The following is a 17,935-nucleotide window of genomic DNA, read 5'->3' on the forward strand; positions in this document are numbered from 1 at the left end:
TTCTAGTTTGGTGACATGGAATCCTATGATTTGTTCTTCGTAATCTACAAAAATAACAAACATTGCATTGGGGGAATCCTGACAATCTCACTCCAATGCCTAAGCTAGTAGGCGATTTCAAAGAGGGCCAATATAATTTTAGAGAGTGTATGGTGTGTAAGAAATTCCATCCCTTGATACTTGGAGGTGACAGCTCATTTATAGAGTTGTAGACTTATTTGAATTATTTAAGGAATCCTGAAAAGTCGGGGATCACCGTGATTCACTCGCCAGATCTCTCGGGACCACTGATCATATCTCCGGATTCTTCGGGGTCTAGAATCACTAATTTTTCGGGTTGCATATCTCCCGCAACATTGCCTTTTAAGGGAGATAGCGCCTTGTCAATCCCGAATTTTTCGGAGTCCGAGGTTGCCATAAATATCAACTGTAGCTTTGTATCCAACCGGGCCTTCTTGGGTCTGCCGAACTGACTAGCCTTGAGGCTCACCTCCGAAGGTTCGGCTCCAGCGTACTCGGGCTAGGGTAATAATAATTTCCCCAACATTTTCCATTCGGCAACTTCTATAAACTAGTTGCATGCCCATTAACGCCTCTTTGTTTGTGCCCGAAATTTCCGCACCAAATTTGCTGCTTCTGGAATCCTCGTTTTTCCCCTCCTATTCTCCCTTCTCCTTCAATTGCCAGTCATCATCTCTAAACGCCGAACGCCGCCGTCATGAAAGCGCCATCTCTGTTCTTGTCACTGCCAGCTGATCATTTTGGAGATTTTAAGGACATCGTTGTGCACCTCCAACACCTTCTCCATTAACATACACTTCCTTCACACCCCCTTCCGTTGATCCAATACTATGCGTCTATGCCCAATCTCTCTACTCATGCAAACCAGTGAAATGTTGTGAAACTGAACCCAAAAGGCTGATTTGAAAAACTGCATGTTGTTTGGTGGTGTAATCTTGTAAAAGTCCTGCAACACTATAATGTTTCTGTGCAAATATTCACTACGGCATAGCATATTCTGTTCATATATGCTCATTTGAACAATTACTTCGTCATAACTTTTGCCATGAAATGGCCTTTGAACGAATAAAAGCCTTCTTCCAAAGACATGCTAAAAAGCAATAAGAATTACTTGTTGATTTTTCATTGCAGACATCATTAATTAGTTTTGGTTATTGTGACCATAATTTAATGCGAGAGCGGAACTAAAATTTTGGATGAGGAATAAACTAAGCACAATATTTTTAGAGAGTAAAAAGTTAATTTTTTAGAGTCTATTCCATTAAAAAAAACATTTAATTTTTAGGTTTTTTTTTAAAAAAAAAATTGTGGAAACCACCTTGAAGCTTAGGGGGGCGATTGCCCCAGCCTCAACGTTGTTCCGCTCCTGACTAAATGCTTTAAGTCTCAAAGGCCCAGGGAGCGTTGAAGTTAGTGATGTATAATATGCTAGTTCTTCCCCTAGGGCTTAAGAAAAGGATGTCTTCGTTCGGAGTAAATTTCCCCAAATTCAATCTATTAAATTAATATATTTTCTTAAATAAAAATGTATGGGAGAATCACATGTTCTAAAAACATATGTTACATGTTTTTGTTAATCCTATTGTGCTCCGTTTCTTTGGGCGTAAAATATTTTATGGAAAATATTTTCTATATTTTTCGATATTTGGTGCAACTGAAAATAATGGTCAGCGAAAATCATTTTCAGTTTGATCGTAAAAGCCTCTTTAATTTTTAAAAAACGTAACTCATTTTCTAGATTTAAATTCTTCATTCTTGCACGCACGTTTGTGGAAGTCCGCCACCGTTGGGGATTAGAGTTTGTTGGTAGCTTAAATCTACAGCTGAAAGGTCCCCGAATTTTGGTATCCAATTGAAGAAATCTGACAAGCCAAATTCCAACAAAAGAAGTCGGAATCCGACTAATGCCAGAATCCGGCACGTCAGGCCATCGTCTACTGATTCCGGTGAACCAGATTTCGGCCAAACTGGCGAAATCTAACCAGTACGGTCAGAATCCGGTTATACTCTGCCAGATTCCGATCAGTTTGACCGAAATCTGGTCATTTGTGCCGGATTCTTGCCACCTTCACCGAAATCCTACGAACACAAATTTTGATGAAACTGGCCAGTATGGTCAAAATCCGGCCAATTTTTCTAAAATCCGGCAACAGTAGCCGGAATTTGATGAAAGTGGCAAAAATCCTGCTGACCAGTGATGGAATCTTATCACCAGTAGTTTTTCATCGTTGATGATTTTTTCATAAAAGTCAAATACCGAAAAATTATTTTCAAGGAAATTATTTTTTTGAAAAATGATTTCTTAGAAAATATTTTAAGACAAAAAATATTTTATATCAAAAAAAAAAAAAAAAAAAAAAAAAAAAAACTGGGCATAAAAATACATGTGACAATCATATTGGTAAAACAAAACCAATAAACAGGAAAATTTTCCTCAAACTACTTTTAACAAAACCAAAAAAAAAAAAAAAAAAAAGGATGAATATTTTCAACTGCGACTACTTTTGTTTCAAACCAAGGCCTTTTTTCTTTTTTTTTTCTTTTTTTTTTTTTTTTTTTGTTGTCTTAAATTTCAAACCAACACTAAACAATATAATATTCCGACTCTGTCGAAATGGATGGCCTCTTGTAGAGCCCCGCAGCAGCACATCTCTGCTCCCTATGGTACATTTACCCTTCTCCGACCCCATAATCCACTTTGACAAAATGATATAAATCCAACGGCTAAAAATACGCCCAAAACACATCAGCAATCTTGCTCTTTGACCCTAAACCATCCAAAAGCAGAATCTTATCACCAAGCCCATGATTTAGCCTATCATGTGAACCCCCACTAAAGTCTAAACGGCCGAAAACAAACGGCCCATAATTTATTACCGTTGTAGCTCACGGTCCCACTGTCCCCCGCCGTTAAAATTTAAAAATCAAAGCCTAACGGCTACTTTACCTCGAGCTTATTTTCAAGAACCAAGAGACCTGTCCAAAACCCTCTTTGAAAATTCTCTCTTCAATCAAAACCCAAAACAAAGCTTTCTCTTCTTTTAGAGAACCCAGAAATCTTTTCTTCTCTTATTTTCATAGTCTGATCACGTAAACTCTTATTTTCATCATCAATGGATTCAACGCCGCCTTCTCATCGATGGTCTCGAATAAAATCGGCCTCTCGTCTCGGAAGAATTGGAGATCTCAATGTCGAAAGTGAAGAGTCTCCCAATCTCTCCCTTGATCTCGTCCCATCGCCAACACCCAAGAAGACCCCATCACCATCCAAATTGTCTGTAAGAACTCCCAATTCTCTTCCCCTTCAAGAGCTCTTGCTTCTTTCAGGTTCTCCACTACGAAAATCCAGGACCCGTCTCGACATGGGTGAGGAGCCGGTGGATCCCGCAGGTTCTCGCCGGCGGCCGTGCAAAAGTAGGACAACTCAAATGGGTCTACTGGGTTGTGCCTCGCCGAGGAATGCTCGAAGGTCCAGGAGGCGATCAGAGCTTGAGATTCGAGAAGAGAAGGAATTGGGATTGGTGGAAGAGATTGGAAAGCTAAGGAAAAGGAGGCATAGTGGGCGGTCGAAGAAGGAGAAGCTGAGTTTAGTTCCTTCTATGCCTTCCTCAGCTTCATCTCCAAGTAAGTCTGAAAATCTATTTTCTATATTCTTTCAATTTTGCTGTCTCTCTCTTTCTTTGGGATTTTAGTGACTGATTTGTGCGATTAGAAACCGAAGATGAAGATGGAGGCAATCTTGATAGAATTGGGCAGCTTATAACTGATTTGATTATGTGGAGAGATGTTGCCAAGTCAAGCCTTTGGTTCGGCTTTGGAACTCTTTGTATCTTGTCTTCATGCTTTACTAGTGGAATCAACTTTAGGTGTGTATTTCTCCTCTCTCTCTCTCTCTCTCTCTCTCTCTCTCTCTCTCTCTCTCGCCAATTTAACTGTACTATCAAGAATTATGACATGCCCCCTATCATAATTGCAGCATTTTCTCGGCGATATCCCAACTGGGACTTTTGATTTTGGGTGCATCATTCTTCTCGAATTCAATCAGTCAGAGGTTACAACAAGTTCTTCATCATGTTATGTTCCAATGCGCGTTATTTTCTCCATTTTCTAAGTTACAGGATTTGATGAAATTGCAGAAACAATATCGAAAAGAAGCGCGATCTTAAGCTTAAAGAAGATGACATTTTTCGTCTTGCTAAAGCGATACTTCCAGCTACAAATCTTGCAATTTCAAAGACAAGAGAGATCTTCTCAGGAGAGCCATCCATGACTCTCAAAGTAACAATTCTAGAATCTCTTATTCACATTTGACACCATGTCGTCTGAGATTGCTTGACTCAAATCAGCCCACAATTTTCTGGTCACAGGTAGCTCCATTCCTAGTTTTAGGAGCTGAGTATGGGCACCTTATAACACTATGGAGGCTCTGCGCAATTGGTATGCTCACTCTAATACTCATGGAGATCTCCCAATTACTGGTTGAGAAATGCTATTTAGTAAATTGCCCTACGATTAGGATGGCGTTAGGGTGAAAATCAGCCCTTAATTTTTTCTTTTAACAAACCCTTATTGATTCAAATACTGATTTTTACCATCAAATCATTTCAGTAGTATGACAGTCATATAGCAATCTACTAAATAGCATTACTCTTATTGGTTTAATATGATTGTCATGATCAACATATACGAGCTTGTTTTTTTTCTAATTGTGGTCTTATCTTGTTCTTAATTTGAGGATATATTTGGTTATTGTTTCGATGAGCAGGATTTTTTATCAGCTTCACTATCCCAAAACTGTATTCATGCTACTCCAGTCAGATAAACCAAAAAGGTATTCCAAAAACAATAAACTTAAACGGTCTTGTCTTCATGCCCATGATTCACTAACGCCAAGAGGCTTTTGGCTATGCAGTTGAGTGCTTGAAATGGTGGGCGTTGGAAGCATGGGGTGCTTGCTCTCACAAGAAGATTGTGGCTGCATCAGCTGTCACAGCCTTTTGGAATCTGTCAACTCTAAAAACCCGTATTTTCACAGGTAATTTCCAGACAATTTTGTTACGTTTCTGTTTTAGGATTTCAATGTTCACAGCTTATTAGATATCTGCATTAGTTCCAACCAATTTATGAAAGTTCAAAACAAAGAGAAAAGACTGGGTTTAGATTCAATAATGTTATAACATTCACTCTTATTGCTACTACTCGATGTGGATCAATCTATTTAAACACTTATACTCACACATGTATGTAGCATATTTAACACTCATCATATGGGGAATTCAATGCTCACAAGAGATCATGTAACGACTTAAAGAAAGCATTAATCACATCTGTGATTCTCTAGAATCACTAGTTTCAACTAGTATATATAAGCAACGAGAGACTTAATTAACACCCACTCTATATGAGCGACTAATCTTTCCAACCATAACCAATCCACCTTGAATGGGATATTACGATCTACCTTGCCCCGGCCCGCAACATTGTCCACCTTGTCGCTCTTATCTCTGTTAACTGATGTTGGAATTAGCCACCCACTCACATGTCTATCAATTTGCTTACATTATGGATGTCATCTATCCACATTTATCGTCCACTTTTGCCGCATACCACCATCTATCAATTTACCATGCAATTAACACTCATTATATTGAATCCAACGCCTACAACCAACCATAGGAGTTACCACATCTCTATTGTAAATGTTATCTAATATGCATCATCCTAAAGGACAATCATCCACCTTGAAAAGGATCAAAATCAATTTACCTTGTTGCACATCATCTATACTTACGATACTACTATTTTGGGAGATAAAAACTTGGGGAAGTCTCCAAGTAAGATCTTGATATACATGTTAGGACACCACTTTAATTGAAAACCTTAATTTATAGGTGGACCTAATTATATTATATCAACTACTTATTCCTATGACCACTAACCGATATGAGATTTAACCACTTATACTTGTAATTTGTGATTTTTCCCTATAGATGATGTATATATGATGTTATCCGTGAACTCATAGATAGTTTAGCATAGAGTCTTAACGGTTTTTCTTTCGATTATTTTGTTTTTTAAGAGGTTGACTGACATGAAAAGCTACTTAAATACGTCATGTCAAACGATGTAAAATAAGTAGGATAAATGAGTGTTAAGAGTCGGTCTAACTCTTTAGCATATAATCTGTGAATTCAGCAAGTCTGTCTAAATCCCAATTCATAAATATAACCTCTACTGTTCATATCCCTTTAATTCATAAATATAATTGGTAAATTTCTTTGTTTTCATTTTTCTTATATCTAACGACGTGTAATCTCTCTCATTTGCAGCATTTATATGTCTGGTTATACTTCGATACTGCCGACAGCATCTAGCACCGAAATTGGAAGAAGAAGGTGAAGCAGAAGAAGGGGGGGAACAAGGGCAGCAACAGCAGCAGCAGGCATTGGTTGTGGTGGGACAAGGTTGCCCAAAAATAGTAGCTTGATTCACCTTACAGCAATATGTTTGTTCATTACTACAAGAGTCAGCTAATACTTGATGCTGAACGATAAAAAGTGGCTCATCCGTGTAATAATAAAAGGCTTGAATTTATTCTTTCTTATATTCTAGAACCAATGTTTTTAAAATTGTCAATACATAAAGGACAAAAAAAAAAAAAAAAAAAATGTTTTTAAAATTTTGTGTTTTAAATCTGGCTTTCTACATCGGCCAAATAAGACCTTTAGAGCCGCCACCCCCCTATTGGGCTGACTCGTTGCCCCTATGTTGGAAGCGGCCGCAAGTCACTCCAAGATAGGGCGAACCACTCTGAATCATTTTTTTAACTTTTTTTTTTTTCTTTTAAAGCGTTAAATGTCTTATTGGTACAAAGCCACGTTGGTTTTAAATAAGGTATTATTTTTTTAAAAGGATAAAAATATCTTATTTGGCACGTGTGGTTACCCAGTTGATATCATTTGGACTCCGTCTGTTTTTTTAACGGTAGTCCACGTCATTTCCCTTTAAATACTGATACCTGTCCCGAATTCTACGTGGCAGTGTATCTCAAATTATATTCAGGCTTTTACTACCACGTAGGACAAAAATTATTAAAAAATGACATTTAAAAATTAAGAAGAAAATATTGGGGGCACCCACTTCCCATTTGGCATTGGGGTGGCTAAACCCACCCCTATGGCCATTGGCCAATCCTAAAAGAAAAATAAAATTCCTTTGGCCTTTTGGGGTGGCCGCCATAGCTTTTAGGAGCTATTGGACCAAATAATTTTTTTTTTTTTTTTTTTTTTTTTTTTTTTTTTTTAAGTGTTGGCCCTTAGGAGAGGTCTCGGTCACTCTCATTTTAGCTACTAGGGTTACCGACACTACCATTTTGGCCTAGGGAATGGTACCCTGGCTGGCCATAGGGTGACTCGAAATGGCGACCACCCCCAATATTTTGTTCCTAGTAATTTTTTTTAATAATTTCTTCATTCTATGTGGTATTAAAAGAATGTATCATCTGTGATACATCGTCATGTAGAATTCAGGACAGGTATTAGCATTTAAGGTTTAAGGGGGTGACGTAGATGGCCATTAAAAAAATTGGACATAGTCCAAACATAAGTATCAACTGTGTATTTTCATTAAAGACAGGTATCCTCCATGACACTTTTTGAAACCAATGCGGCTTTTTGATTCTGAGCATAACCACATGTATCAATAAAGTATTTAACCTTTTTTTTTTTAAATGAAAAAACGGCATTTTCATCTAATCTTTGGTATTTATTTTTAAAAATAGGGAAAACTCTCATGAACTTTCATCACTTTTGCAATGTCTATTCCAAAGTTCAAAAATCATCAATTTAATATATCGAATGTCACGCCCCCGTTTTGGTATATAAGGGAAACGTGAGTTTGAGTACTAAAATCATATTAATGGAAGCGTGCATTTATAACATATAAATTTAAAACTTCCTATTTTTAGACCTTTCTATTAATAATTCTTTACAACACTTTGAATCCTCTAAAAGAAACAAAACATACTATACAATACTAGGGTTTGGCCGGTTCATCACGAACTATCGCTCTCAGTGAGATCTACGCCCTTACAAGAAAAAGACTTCGTCTTACTGCTAACATCTGGAAAGGGGTGGAGGGAAAAAGGGGTGAGTTCGACAACTCAGTAAGGAAAATACAACACCAGGGGAATAAAACATGTTATAAACCTTTATGTCATAATCTTTAGTCATGCATAATGACAGATTTATTCTACTCACTGATAAGAATTATTTTCACATATGATGAATTGCATAATGTAAATTGATTTACAACCTAAACCAATAGTATGTTGATTTTAATTTATTTTAGATGAATTAAGTGTTTTTGAGTATATTAAAATTATAATAATGTTTAAAAGTATGAATATGATATGTAATTTTAGATTGAGTATAAGTTCAAGATTCAAGTTATGAATAGTTGTCTGAGATGTGATATGCTAGGCTGTTTATGTTTTACAAGAAAACACATATTAAAGCATGATTCATAAAGTGAAATGTATTGTTTTAGGACAGGTGGCATGGCATATGAACAATTAAATAGAATTTGAAGAATATGAATAATGGTATAAGAATGACAGTTTATTATGAGAATGACAGTTTATTATGATCCAGTAATTTCTTTTTATCAGTTTTCTATTTAATCCTTTCTCTGTGGTTTAACCCTTTATAGACTCTAAACCGCTGTTACCCGTGAGCGGAGCACGTTGGCTTTTGTCACACAGACCTATGGACTCAGCCTGTCGTCACAAGGGAGAGCCGGTTCCGAGTTGGGGATCTTCCCTAGGTGAAGGCCAACATCGGCTGGTAGCACACACCAACACATGGTATGCTTGCCATGCTACCCTATGGGTACCAATCCTAGCTGTAATAGTGCCTCAGGGTTAAACAGTTACTGCACATGAACGATTTTCTGTAATACTGTAGGCTCTGCTTTATCTGTAAACTTTATTTCAAAACTGTAAGAGCCGCTTTTATAACTGTAGTCATGTGCAGAATTTAACTTTAGATTCTCTTTTCTTTCAAAACTGTATTCATAAATAGAGTCATTTATTTTGAAATGCTCTATAGTCATAACTTTCAAATGCTCTCTTTTTCATCATTGCATATTTCACAACTTTGAAATGCTCTTAATTATGACTGTAATTATGCATAAATCATAACTTTAAATATGCTCTTAATCATATCTGTGAGTATGCATAATTCATAATTTTAAAATGCTCTTAATCTTAACTATAATTATGCATAAATCATAATTCTTAAAAATGCTCTTAACCAAAACTGTGATTTATGCTCAAAAATTCTTAAACAATATCATATGAGTAATAAAGCTTGGCATTAAAAATCGCATGAGCAACGCTTTGTAAAATTCCCCAACACTTTTTCAAAAGATTTATAATAAAATCTTGTTGGGGTTTTTTCGGTGTTGTATCCCCTTACCTGGATTTGCCATTGACATCAGGATCGAGCTTTAACCTAAATAAAACACAAGGATAAATTTAGCTGAGCGTTCTGAAATTTCAATTCTAAGACTTAAACTAAATTATCCTATATGTATATTCTATAAACAAAAATCACTATCCAATTACAGCATAATTTATATACATAAATCAACATCACTACTTCGATAGACCAAATCCTCAACCCCTTAGAAATTTCAACATGAACTCATTCGGACTAATCCACAGAAAATCCCCCAAATCCAAATTTCAATTAACTAACACACTCTCAATAAAAACCCAAATACAACCTTCAACGGGAATTTAAAATCTTTCATCACTAATACTCAACCAAAAACTTTCCAGAATTTGTCCTCAATTTAATCAAAAGAAATCAAAATTTCCAATATTGATATCCAGCCCAAAAATCCTCAAAATAGCACTTCACAGTATAACTTTTCTCAACAATTCTTACCCAAAAGCAATAGCCTCTTAGCCATCTCACAATCCAATCCACAAAACCACCAATCAAAATATTCATCTTCAAATCCATAATATAATTCAATAGTAAAAATCAAATAACATCCATATCAAAATCATCTATAATCCGATCAACAAGGGAATCGATAATAAACTGATCATAAAATTTATATAGTTAGTCAAACCAACCGACTAACATCCAATTCTAGAACATTACTAGCAACTGGTTAAAATACTACACCGTGATCATTAACAACCAAAAATCATTTAAAATTCATCAAAATCCCAACCATAAAACAAATTACCAACTTCCACAAAACTGCTCGAACCCACAAAATAAGGAACACAGTCATAACACATATTCACTCACAATTAGCTGCATCTTAATAACCGACTTAGGACAACACACCATACTATCCAAAACAGAGTGTCGAGTTGAGCTTCAAAGCTGCTCGGGTTCAATCAAAAACACAGCTTAACCAAAATACACATAACCGAAAGACACAAATAATCGGTTAAACTCACAAAACACGGAACACTCAAAATCCATCCCAAAACTATCTTCTAATTCAGTTATCACAACATAAATGCACCCAATACCAGTATCTATAATCATAAATCGATCGGTTAACCACATAGCCAAAACAAGAAGTAAACACCCAAAAAAAATCGAGCGAACCCACAAAGGTCAAAATAGGGGAAATCAATCCAATCTTCAAAACATTTTCAACCGAAACAAGGAAGACAACCAAAAATAAGGGAATCGATTTTCAGTGCTAAATCGGTTTGGCCAAGCACATCAAACGGGAGACACCCATTCAAAAATACCCAATTCAAATTTCAACTACAACAAACCAACTAAATCAAATAATCCACAAAATTTACCTTGAGAATTTCTTTAGAAGGCTACCGGAAATTACTGAGAAGAGCAGAGAAACCGGTCTGATTTCTCGCCGGAAATCGCCTCCTCCAACGACCTATAGAAAACGCAGCTCTGTCTCGCCGGAAATCGCGTTCTCCGGCCACCGGACTTCGCCTCTACTTCAACCCACCGGAAATCGCCACTGGAACCACCGAAAATCGCCGGAAAAACCAAACTTCCAGCCGTCGGGTTCAATGGGTCACGGGTCGTGAGCCACGGGTTCTCGGGTCTCTCGGGTTTTTTCTGGGCTCACGGGTCGCGGGGTTCGGCCGGAACAACACCTGGCCCGCCGGAAATAGCACCGCCGGCGTTCCTTGGGTTCTGGGTCCACCGGGTCCTCACTTCCCGGCCACTCTCTCCCTCTCGGTATCTCTCCCTTTCTCCCGATCTCTGCTTCCCTCTCTATCCCTCGCATCTCTCTCTCACTGGATCTCTCTCAATCTCTCCGTCTCTGAGCTCTCTCTCTCACTGTCTCACTGTCTTCTCTCTCGCTCAAACTGTGCTCGGCAAGAAGGAAGAACAAAGAAGAAAGAATGAAGAAGGAAGAAGAGAGAAGAAGAGAATTAATATAAAAAAAAACAACTTGCTCAGCAAGTTTATAAACTTAAGGGTTAAGTTTATTAACTTGAGTTAAAATAAAAAATCTAGTTAACCCATAGTTAACTTTTATCTAGTTAAATTAACTAGAGTTACTTTTTTTAAAAAATAATTAATAAACATAGGTATTTTTATTTGTTTTAAAAAAAAATATGTTGTCTAATAAAAATTTGGGGTATTACATCGAACTTTCACCATTTTTGAAAGAAGGTACTTGAACTTCAAAACGTCTCAATTTAAGGTATCAATTTTTTGGAAAGTCTTAATTAGGGGTCTTCCGTTATGATTTTTCATTAAATTTTATCAAAATTCTCAAAATACCCCATCTTTTTTCTTTTTTCTTTTTTTAGGAAAAACAAGAAGAAGAAAAAAATTGCTAGAATTTAGATGTTGGTTAGAATTTAACAGAATTTGCAAAAATACCATACCTGAATCTTTGAAAAAATTTATAATTTTTTTTTTAAAAAAAATAAATACATTAGTATTTTGAAAATTTTGCAAGAGATAGAAAATTCGATACACTAAATTGAAAGTTTTTAAATTTTGAAATGGACATTGCAAAAGTGATGAAACTTAAAAGGAGTTAAATGAAGTTTAACAAAAAATTATTAGTCCTAGATTAACTCATGTGTTAAAATTGATCAAATAAAAAATCTTCTATAACACAAAGTTCGAAATAACATAGAAAATTTTCAAAATATTTTTTCCATCATCACAATTAACGATGTGATCCAGCCGAATATTGTTCTCAAGAAGTAGCTCAATCGGTTGGGGACCATGCCTCATGAAACGGAGGTCACTAATTCGAATCCTCCCTCCTTCTCTTGTGTAGACACGTAAAAAAAAAAAAAAAAATCCAGCCAAATGTTGAATTTTTGGATTCAACTTGGTTGCATTCCTTCCATCATATACGGGATCAAACTCAAGCTGAGTTTTGAACGGCTTGTGCCGAGCCCCTATCAAGTACTCGATCGGCTCAAGTTTGATATTTTTTTAATTTCTCGATTGAAAAAGAAAGCCCAAAGCAGAGGCAAAAATTCTGAAGCAGAAATTCTGAAGCAGATGAAAAAGAAAAAGAATATATATATATATATATATATGAAAATAAGAAATGCCCAACAAGAGAACAGTACCTCACGATCGAACTGATGAATAGATGAATCAACAAGGTCCATGGAACTGATAAATTAGAAATACCTTTCTTTCTTCTCAGTTTCGCTGTTCCTTGTTGATGAATGAATGAATCTGTAACAGGTTTTTGGGGTTTTAGGGATTTTTAGGAGTGAAAAGCGGATTGTAAGGGAGAAAATGAAATGCAATGAATTCTGAGAAAGGAATTGATACTGAATATTACTGAATATTAAGATAAATTGGCAATTTCGAGGATGCCAGAGCCTCCAAACATAATCTCTGTTAACCAAAAAGCTACCTCAGTCTATTACCTACTGGACTTATATACTGTCCATTAGGTATTACAAAAAAACGCATAAGGAATTGAACAAAACGGCTAACCCTTACTGAAAGCATAAAACGACATTAATGAGAACATAAAACGCAAGAGTGCTGGACTCCTCCAAAACGCCACCATTTGGGCTTGGGAAAGGTCGACTCCAGATGGCACGCACCTTCCTTGAGCCCACTCTCTTGCTGCCACGTACCTCCTTATCTTCTGAACTCATCTGACCCTTCCACACCTTCTCTCTTCAATCTCAATCCCTCTTCAAGCTTCCATCTTTAGACTCCATCCTCAAAGCTCCACTAGCCGCTTCAAGGAACAACGGTGACAGAATCAAAAAGGTCCGAAAGCTTCCTTTATTTTTTCCCTTGCTTCGCAACCGTTCGAGGAAACGTCTCAAAGAGCTCGAGATTTTGGCTCTTCCTAGCTTTGTTTGATGAAATTCATAAATAGAGATGCGATAATTTGGAATACTATGATTACTGAGGAATAGGGAAAGATAAAGAACATAACAAAATACTCATAAAAAAAATAATAAAAAAAAAAAATTAAATGGTATAGTTTAGTATATTTGAATAGAGAATAAAAAGCAGTTTAATTCTTGAAATTTAAGAAAAATATGCTTAATATTCTAAGGGTTTGTTTGCATTGCGATTTCAAAAAATATTGATTTAAAATAGCAATTTTAAAATGTGTGATTTGAAAAGTGATTTTTAAATTGCAAGTTAGTCTTTAAAATGATTTGTTTTAAAAAAAAAAAAAAACACTCACTTGTTTGGCATTTGAAAAAGTAGATTTTTTTCAAATCGCAATTTTTAAAAAACGTCATTCTCAATCGATTCATTTTCTACAATTTAGTTTAAAATTATATTTTTTTTTTCTAGAAAATCACAATCTTAAACGCATCCTAATACATATACACTAATAAATATACACTACAATTATTACTATTTATGCAGACACACGTATTCAAGTAAACTTGCTACTTAATAACTTATATATATATACTGTTATTTCTATAACTTTATGTATATAAATGAATGAATGAGCTAACAAGTCGAACCAAATTTATACGATTATGTATAATTAAAAAAAAAATGTTTTGAATTTTGAGTTTTGAAAACAATTTTTAAAAATATAAAAATTGAAGATGGGGTCAACAACCTAAATTTTTTGTTTGGTAAAATTTTGAGAAGTAATTTTTAAAAATAAAAAATTAAACAATATTCCTCAAAATAAAAGAACAAAATAAAAAGCACAGCTATTGCAGTATACACGTCGTAGGGCCGAGAGCTCATGACGACCACAGCGAGGCTGCTGAACTGTAACGACCTAAGGAAAAAAACTAGCTACATCTGTGCTATACCTCAAAAGGACTAGTCGATTTGAAGCTTCCCTAAAATCACTTATAAAGCCCAGTTTCACCTAGTAACTAGGCAATGTGAGACTTAATGAGTATCTATCTCTTATAAATCACTCACTCTATATGAGTTATTTATCTCTTCTCAATATGGGACCGAGGTGTTACACGAACGTTTACAAGATCATCGAAATTTCATGGCGGCCACCAGGTATTGTTGGACGTTCACAACAACTACTACAGTGTACAAGGTCGCTGAGAATTCGTGGCGACTATTACAGGACTGTCGAATGTTCACAGCAGCCGCTACAAGGTTGTCAAAAGTTTATCGCGAACTCCAAATGTTCACAGTAGCAACTACAAAGTTGCTAGAAGTTCATGGTGACCACTACAATCGAGGTTGCTAGACATTCATGACGGCCATCGCAAGGCTATCAAAAGTTCATGGCAGCCACTTTGAGGCCACAAGAAGTTCCTAACAGCCATTGTGGGGCCGTCAAACGTTCTTGGCGACCACCGTAGGGTTGCCATACATTCCTACTGGCTACCACATGGCTATTGCAAGTTAATGGTAATTACTTTTTTAAAAGTGTTATGTATTTTATTTTTAAAAAGTATTTTGTGTTTTGAAAAGAATTTATTATTTGTTTTGAAAAGTGTGTTAACAGTGGAATCAAATATAAAAATTCGTTTGGATATATTTTTTTTTAGCAAAAAGTGTTTTGAAAAACTTTTCCGAACAGACCTATATCTGTAAGTTTCTGCTAAGCATTATATCTAAACGACGTCGTGTCTTGGGGTTTGTACTTTGTAGATGGAAAACGAAACAGACTATCCCTGCCCAACAACTGGACATTATCGTCAATTTGAACACATTATCCCCTTCAGCTCGCTCACTCACTCACGGTCACAGTTCCGATTTTCTCAGCAAAATCTTAGAGAGAGAGGGAGAGAGAGCACAACGAAAATGTCAATTTCCTTATCATCACTCACCTCGTCCCTCTCTTCCCTCTCGTTTTCCTCCCAAATTTCCCACAAACCAAATAGCCTCTCTTTCCCTCGGCCAAAGCCTTTCTCGCTCTCGCGCGTGACCGCCACTGCCCCTTCTCTCGTCGCCCTCGCCTCCGCGGCTCCCCCGGCTGAGCTGGAGACGACGAACCTCAAGAAGTACGTGAAATCAAGGCTTCCCGGTGGCTTCGCCGCCCAAACGATCATCGGCACTGGCCGCCGGAAATGTGCCATCGCTCGCGTCGTCCTCCAAGAAGGCAACGGCAAAGTTATCATCAACTACCGCGACGCCAAGGTCCCCACTATATATATGTACATAATACATATTTATGTGTGTATGTTGATTGATTGTTAATTAGGTTTTTCTTTTGAGATTTCAGTTTAGGTTTCGTACAGTATTTTCAATTTTGTTGACTGATGTCGAAAAGTTTTCCAATGTGAAATTTGTGTTGTTGAAGGGCTTTTGGAAATGGAAGGAGGCGCAGTAAAATGGCTTCACTGTAGTTAATTGTTTGATTTTTAGTTGTTTTATGTGCAATCTACGTGGTTCTTTTTCTTGCTTATATGCAATATGTCTCGTTTTAATGGCTTAATATAATGTAAGCACACTCTTAATATAATGTATACCCGGCTAATTGGCTAGATTATTTTTATGGTAATTGTTCTCCGAATTAATGTGTGATGTTGTGTGGTAATCTGTCAAAGTATGTGGATAGCATGAGGTGCTGATAACAAAATTGATAAGCTTGACATGGTTGGAGTCTGCCAACAAATGAATTACTTAATCTCAAGTTTAGAGAAAATGATTTAGTAGAAATAGGATAGAGAGGAACTGCATTGGGTAGTTATTTTATTGCGAAACATTAGCTATTATTGGCTTGTTTATTATTACTTTTTTGATTGTGCTTTTTGCTTTTTGGTTGTGATGTGAGATAAAGGTGAAAATAGTGTTGAGTATTTTGTAAGTGTGAAAAACAGTCCTAAAAAGCATTACCAAACGATCCCATTTTTTTTTTTCCATTAAGTTATATTGCCAATCATCAGTATACTACCACTTTCCAATTTGTATCTGTCACCCTTCAACTACTTGTCTAAACTATATGTCTTTACAGGAACTACCATTTTACGTTGATATGCGCTTCAGTGAATGATCTTATTTGATGATATAACTGTGGTTTTGAATTGATGGTAGTTAGTTGGAAACATAACCCTCTTTTCACGTTCTTTTTAAACAAATTGTAGAGTGACGTAGCATGCTGAATATGAAAGTATAGATATCTAATCTATAGCTGGTAAAAAGATAAGATAAATCTGTGAACCCCATGCATTTGAATCGATTATCGAGCATTCTTCTCTTGTATGTCATTTGTTTTTATTATTATGATTATTATTATTGTTATTAGTTTTAAACAATTGGCCCCAAGTGAAAGGAATGAGAGATTCGAACTAGTGACTCCCGCTTCACGAGACATGGTTCTCTGCCGATTGAGCTCCTATTGGGATTATGTCATTTATAATGATATCCATGAAATGTTTACTTAATTTGCTGTAGGTCTTCTGAAAACACACAAAATCTGAGGAAAGCCTTTAAGATGAGTGATTGGTGCACAACATTGTTGTGCAAGAGTATTTACCCGGCCTTTAAACCCTATAGGACATGTACTCTCAGTTTGCCTTTTGGAGCAGGCTCTTGCATGATTTATTTGTTTGTGAATTGCAATAGCTACTCTCATCTCCAGGCAGTTTCATTGGGTGTTTACATGTTCCTGGTGATTGTGCATTATGGTGTGCAGGAATATCTTCAAGGCAATCCATTGTGGCTTCAGTATGTCAAAGTCCCATTGGTAAGTTTGGGATACGAAAGTAGTTATGATGTGTTTGTCAAAGCTCACGGGGGTGGCCTCTCTGGTCAAGCCCAGGCAATCTCCCTTGGCATTGCTCGTGCACTGCTACGGGTGAGTGAGGACCACAGGGTCCCTCTGAGAAAGGAAGGGCTTCTGACCAGGGACTCCAGAGTTGTTGAGAGGAAGAAAGTTGGTCTCAAGAAAGCTCGCAAAGCCCCACAGTTCTCCAAACGTTGAGGTTGGGCTTATTGGATGGAAACATTTGTCGATATGTTTTACAAATTTGTTTGTTGAGCATCTTGGACATTTACAATTTACATTATCAAAATATCTTGGCTTTTGTTTGTTGATATCTAGTCTTTTTCTATTGCGTTTGTACTTTTATTATAGAAAGTTCCCTGCTTTAGGCTTAGATGTCATTGAACTGGGGGTCTTACACTTGAGAGGCTTGTCGCATGTTACATGCTTCGGGTTCCAGCAATAGACATCAACAAAGCTTTAGACGATTGAGATATCTTCTTTTCTTTTCTTTTATCTTTTATTTTTTTATTTTTTTATTTTTTTAAGTAGAAGATTGAGATGCCATTCGTGTTGGTTAGAGGCCCTTGACGACCAAGAATTCGTTTGGGGTTTGATTTCAAAACTAGCTATTAAAAAATAATAATTTTTAAACATTCGATTTTAAAAAATGCAGGTAAACGTTTGGTAAAATTATAGTTTAGTCTTTAAAATTGTGCGTTTTTTAAAAATGCAATTTCTTGCTTGTTATTGA

At 36.3% G+C, this 17,935-nt stretch overlaps 2 protein-coding genes across 3 annotated transcripts; both read left to right on the plus strand.

Annotated features, from left to right (window-relative positions):
- Window positions 1-2,997: 2,997 nt before the first annotated feature.
- LOC133860890 (reticulon-like protein B17) lies at window positions 2,998-6,625 on the plus strand. 2 transcript variants are annotated; one of them, XM_062296542.1, is made up of 8 exons: window positions 2,998-3,645; window positions 3,734-3,887; window positions 3,998-4,072; window positions 4,158-4,299; window positions 4,389-4,458; window positions 4,787-4,852; window positions 4,934-5,056; window positions 6,351-6,625. In XM_062296542.1, the coding sequence occupies exons 1-8, from the start codon at window positions 3,135-3,137 to the stop codon at window positions 6,506-6,508; spliced, it is 1,299 nt and encodes a 432-aa protein (XP_062152526.1). In that variant the 5' UTR covers window positions 2,998-3,134; the 3' UTR covers window positions 6,509-6,625. The 2 variants fall into 2 exon arrangements, with proteins under 2 accessions (XP_062152526.1, XP_062152527.1); XM_062296543.1 differs by having other exon boundaries at window positions 3,743-3,887.
- An 8,550-nt stretch (window positions 6,626-15,175) lies between these two features.
- On the plus strand, window positions 15,176-17,513 carry LOC133861718 (small ribosomal subunit protein uS9c). The gene is made up of 2 exons (XM_062297513.1): window positions 15,176-15,614; window positions 17,113-17,513. The coding sequence occupies exons 1-2, from the start codon at window positions 15,279-15,281 to the stop codon at window positions 17,398-17,400; spliced, it is 624 nt and encodes a 207-aa protein (XP_062153497.1). The 5' UTR covers window positions 15,176-15,278; the 3' UTR covers window positions 17,401-17,513.
- The last annotated feature ends 422 nt before the right edge of the window (window positions 17,514-17,935 follow it).

Source organism: Alnus glutinosa, chromosome 2 (assembly GCF_958979055.1).
Source record: "Alnus glutinosa chromosome 2, dhAlnGlut1.1, whole genome shotgun sequence".
NCBI lineage: Eukaryota > Viridiplantae > Streptophyta > Magnoliopsida > Fagales > Betulaceae > Alnus > Alnus glutinosa.

Bases quoted from the DNA above. Each gene is read 5' to 3' on its own strand.
- LOC133860890 (XM_062296542.1), top strand. From the start codon at position 3,135: ATGGATTCAACGCCGCCTTCTCATCGATGGTCTCGAATAAAATCGGCC. The intron at 3,888-3,997 runs GTGTGTATTTCT...TCATAATTGCAG, and splicing joins ACTAGTGGAATCAACTTTAG to CATTTTCTCGGCGATATCCC. The intron at 4,300-4,388 runs GTAACAATTCTA...TTCTGGTCACAG, and splicing joins AGCCATCCATGACTCTCAAA to GTAGCTCCATTCCTAGTTTT.
- LOC133861718 (XM_062297513.1), top strand. From the start codon at position 15,279: ATGTCAATTTCCTTATCATCACTCACCTCGTCCCTCTCTTCCCTCTCG. The intron at 15,615-17,112 runs GTCCCCACTATA...TATGGTGTGCAG, and splicing joins TCAACTACCGCGACGCCAAG to GAATATCTTCAAGGCAATCC.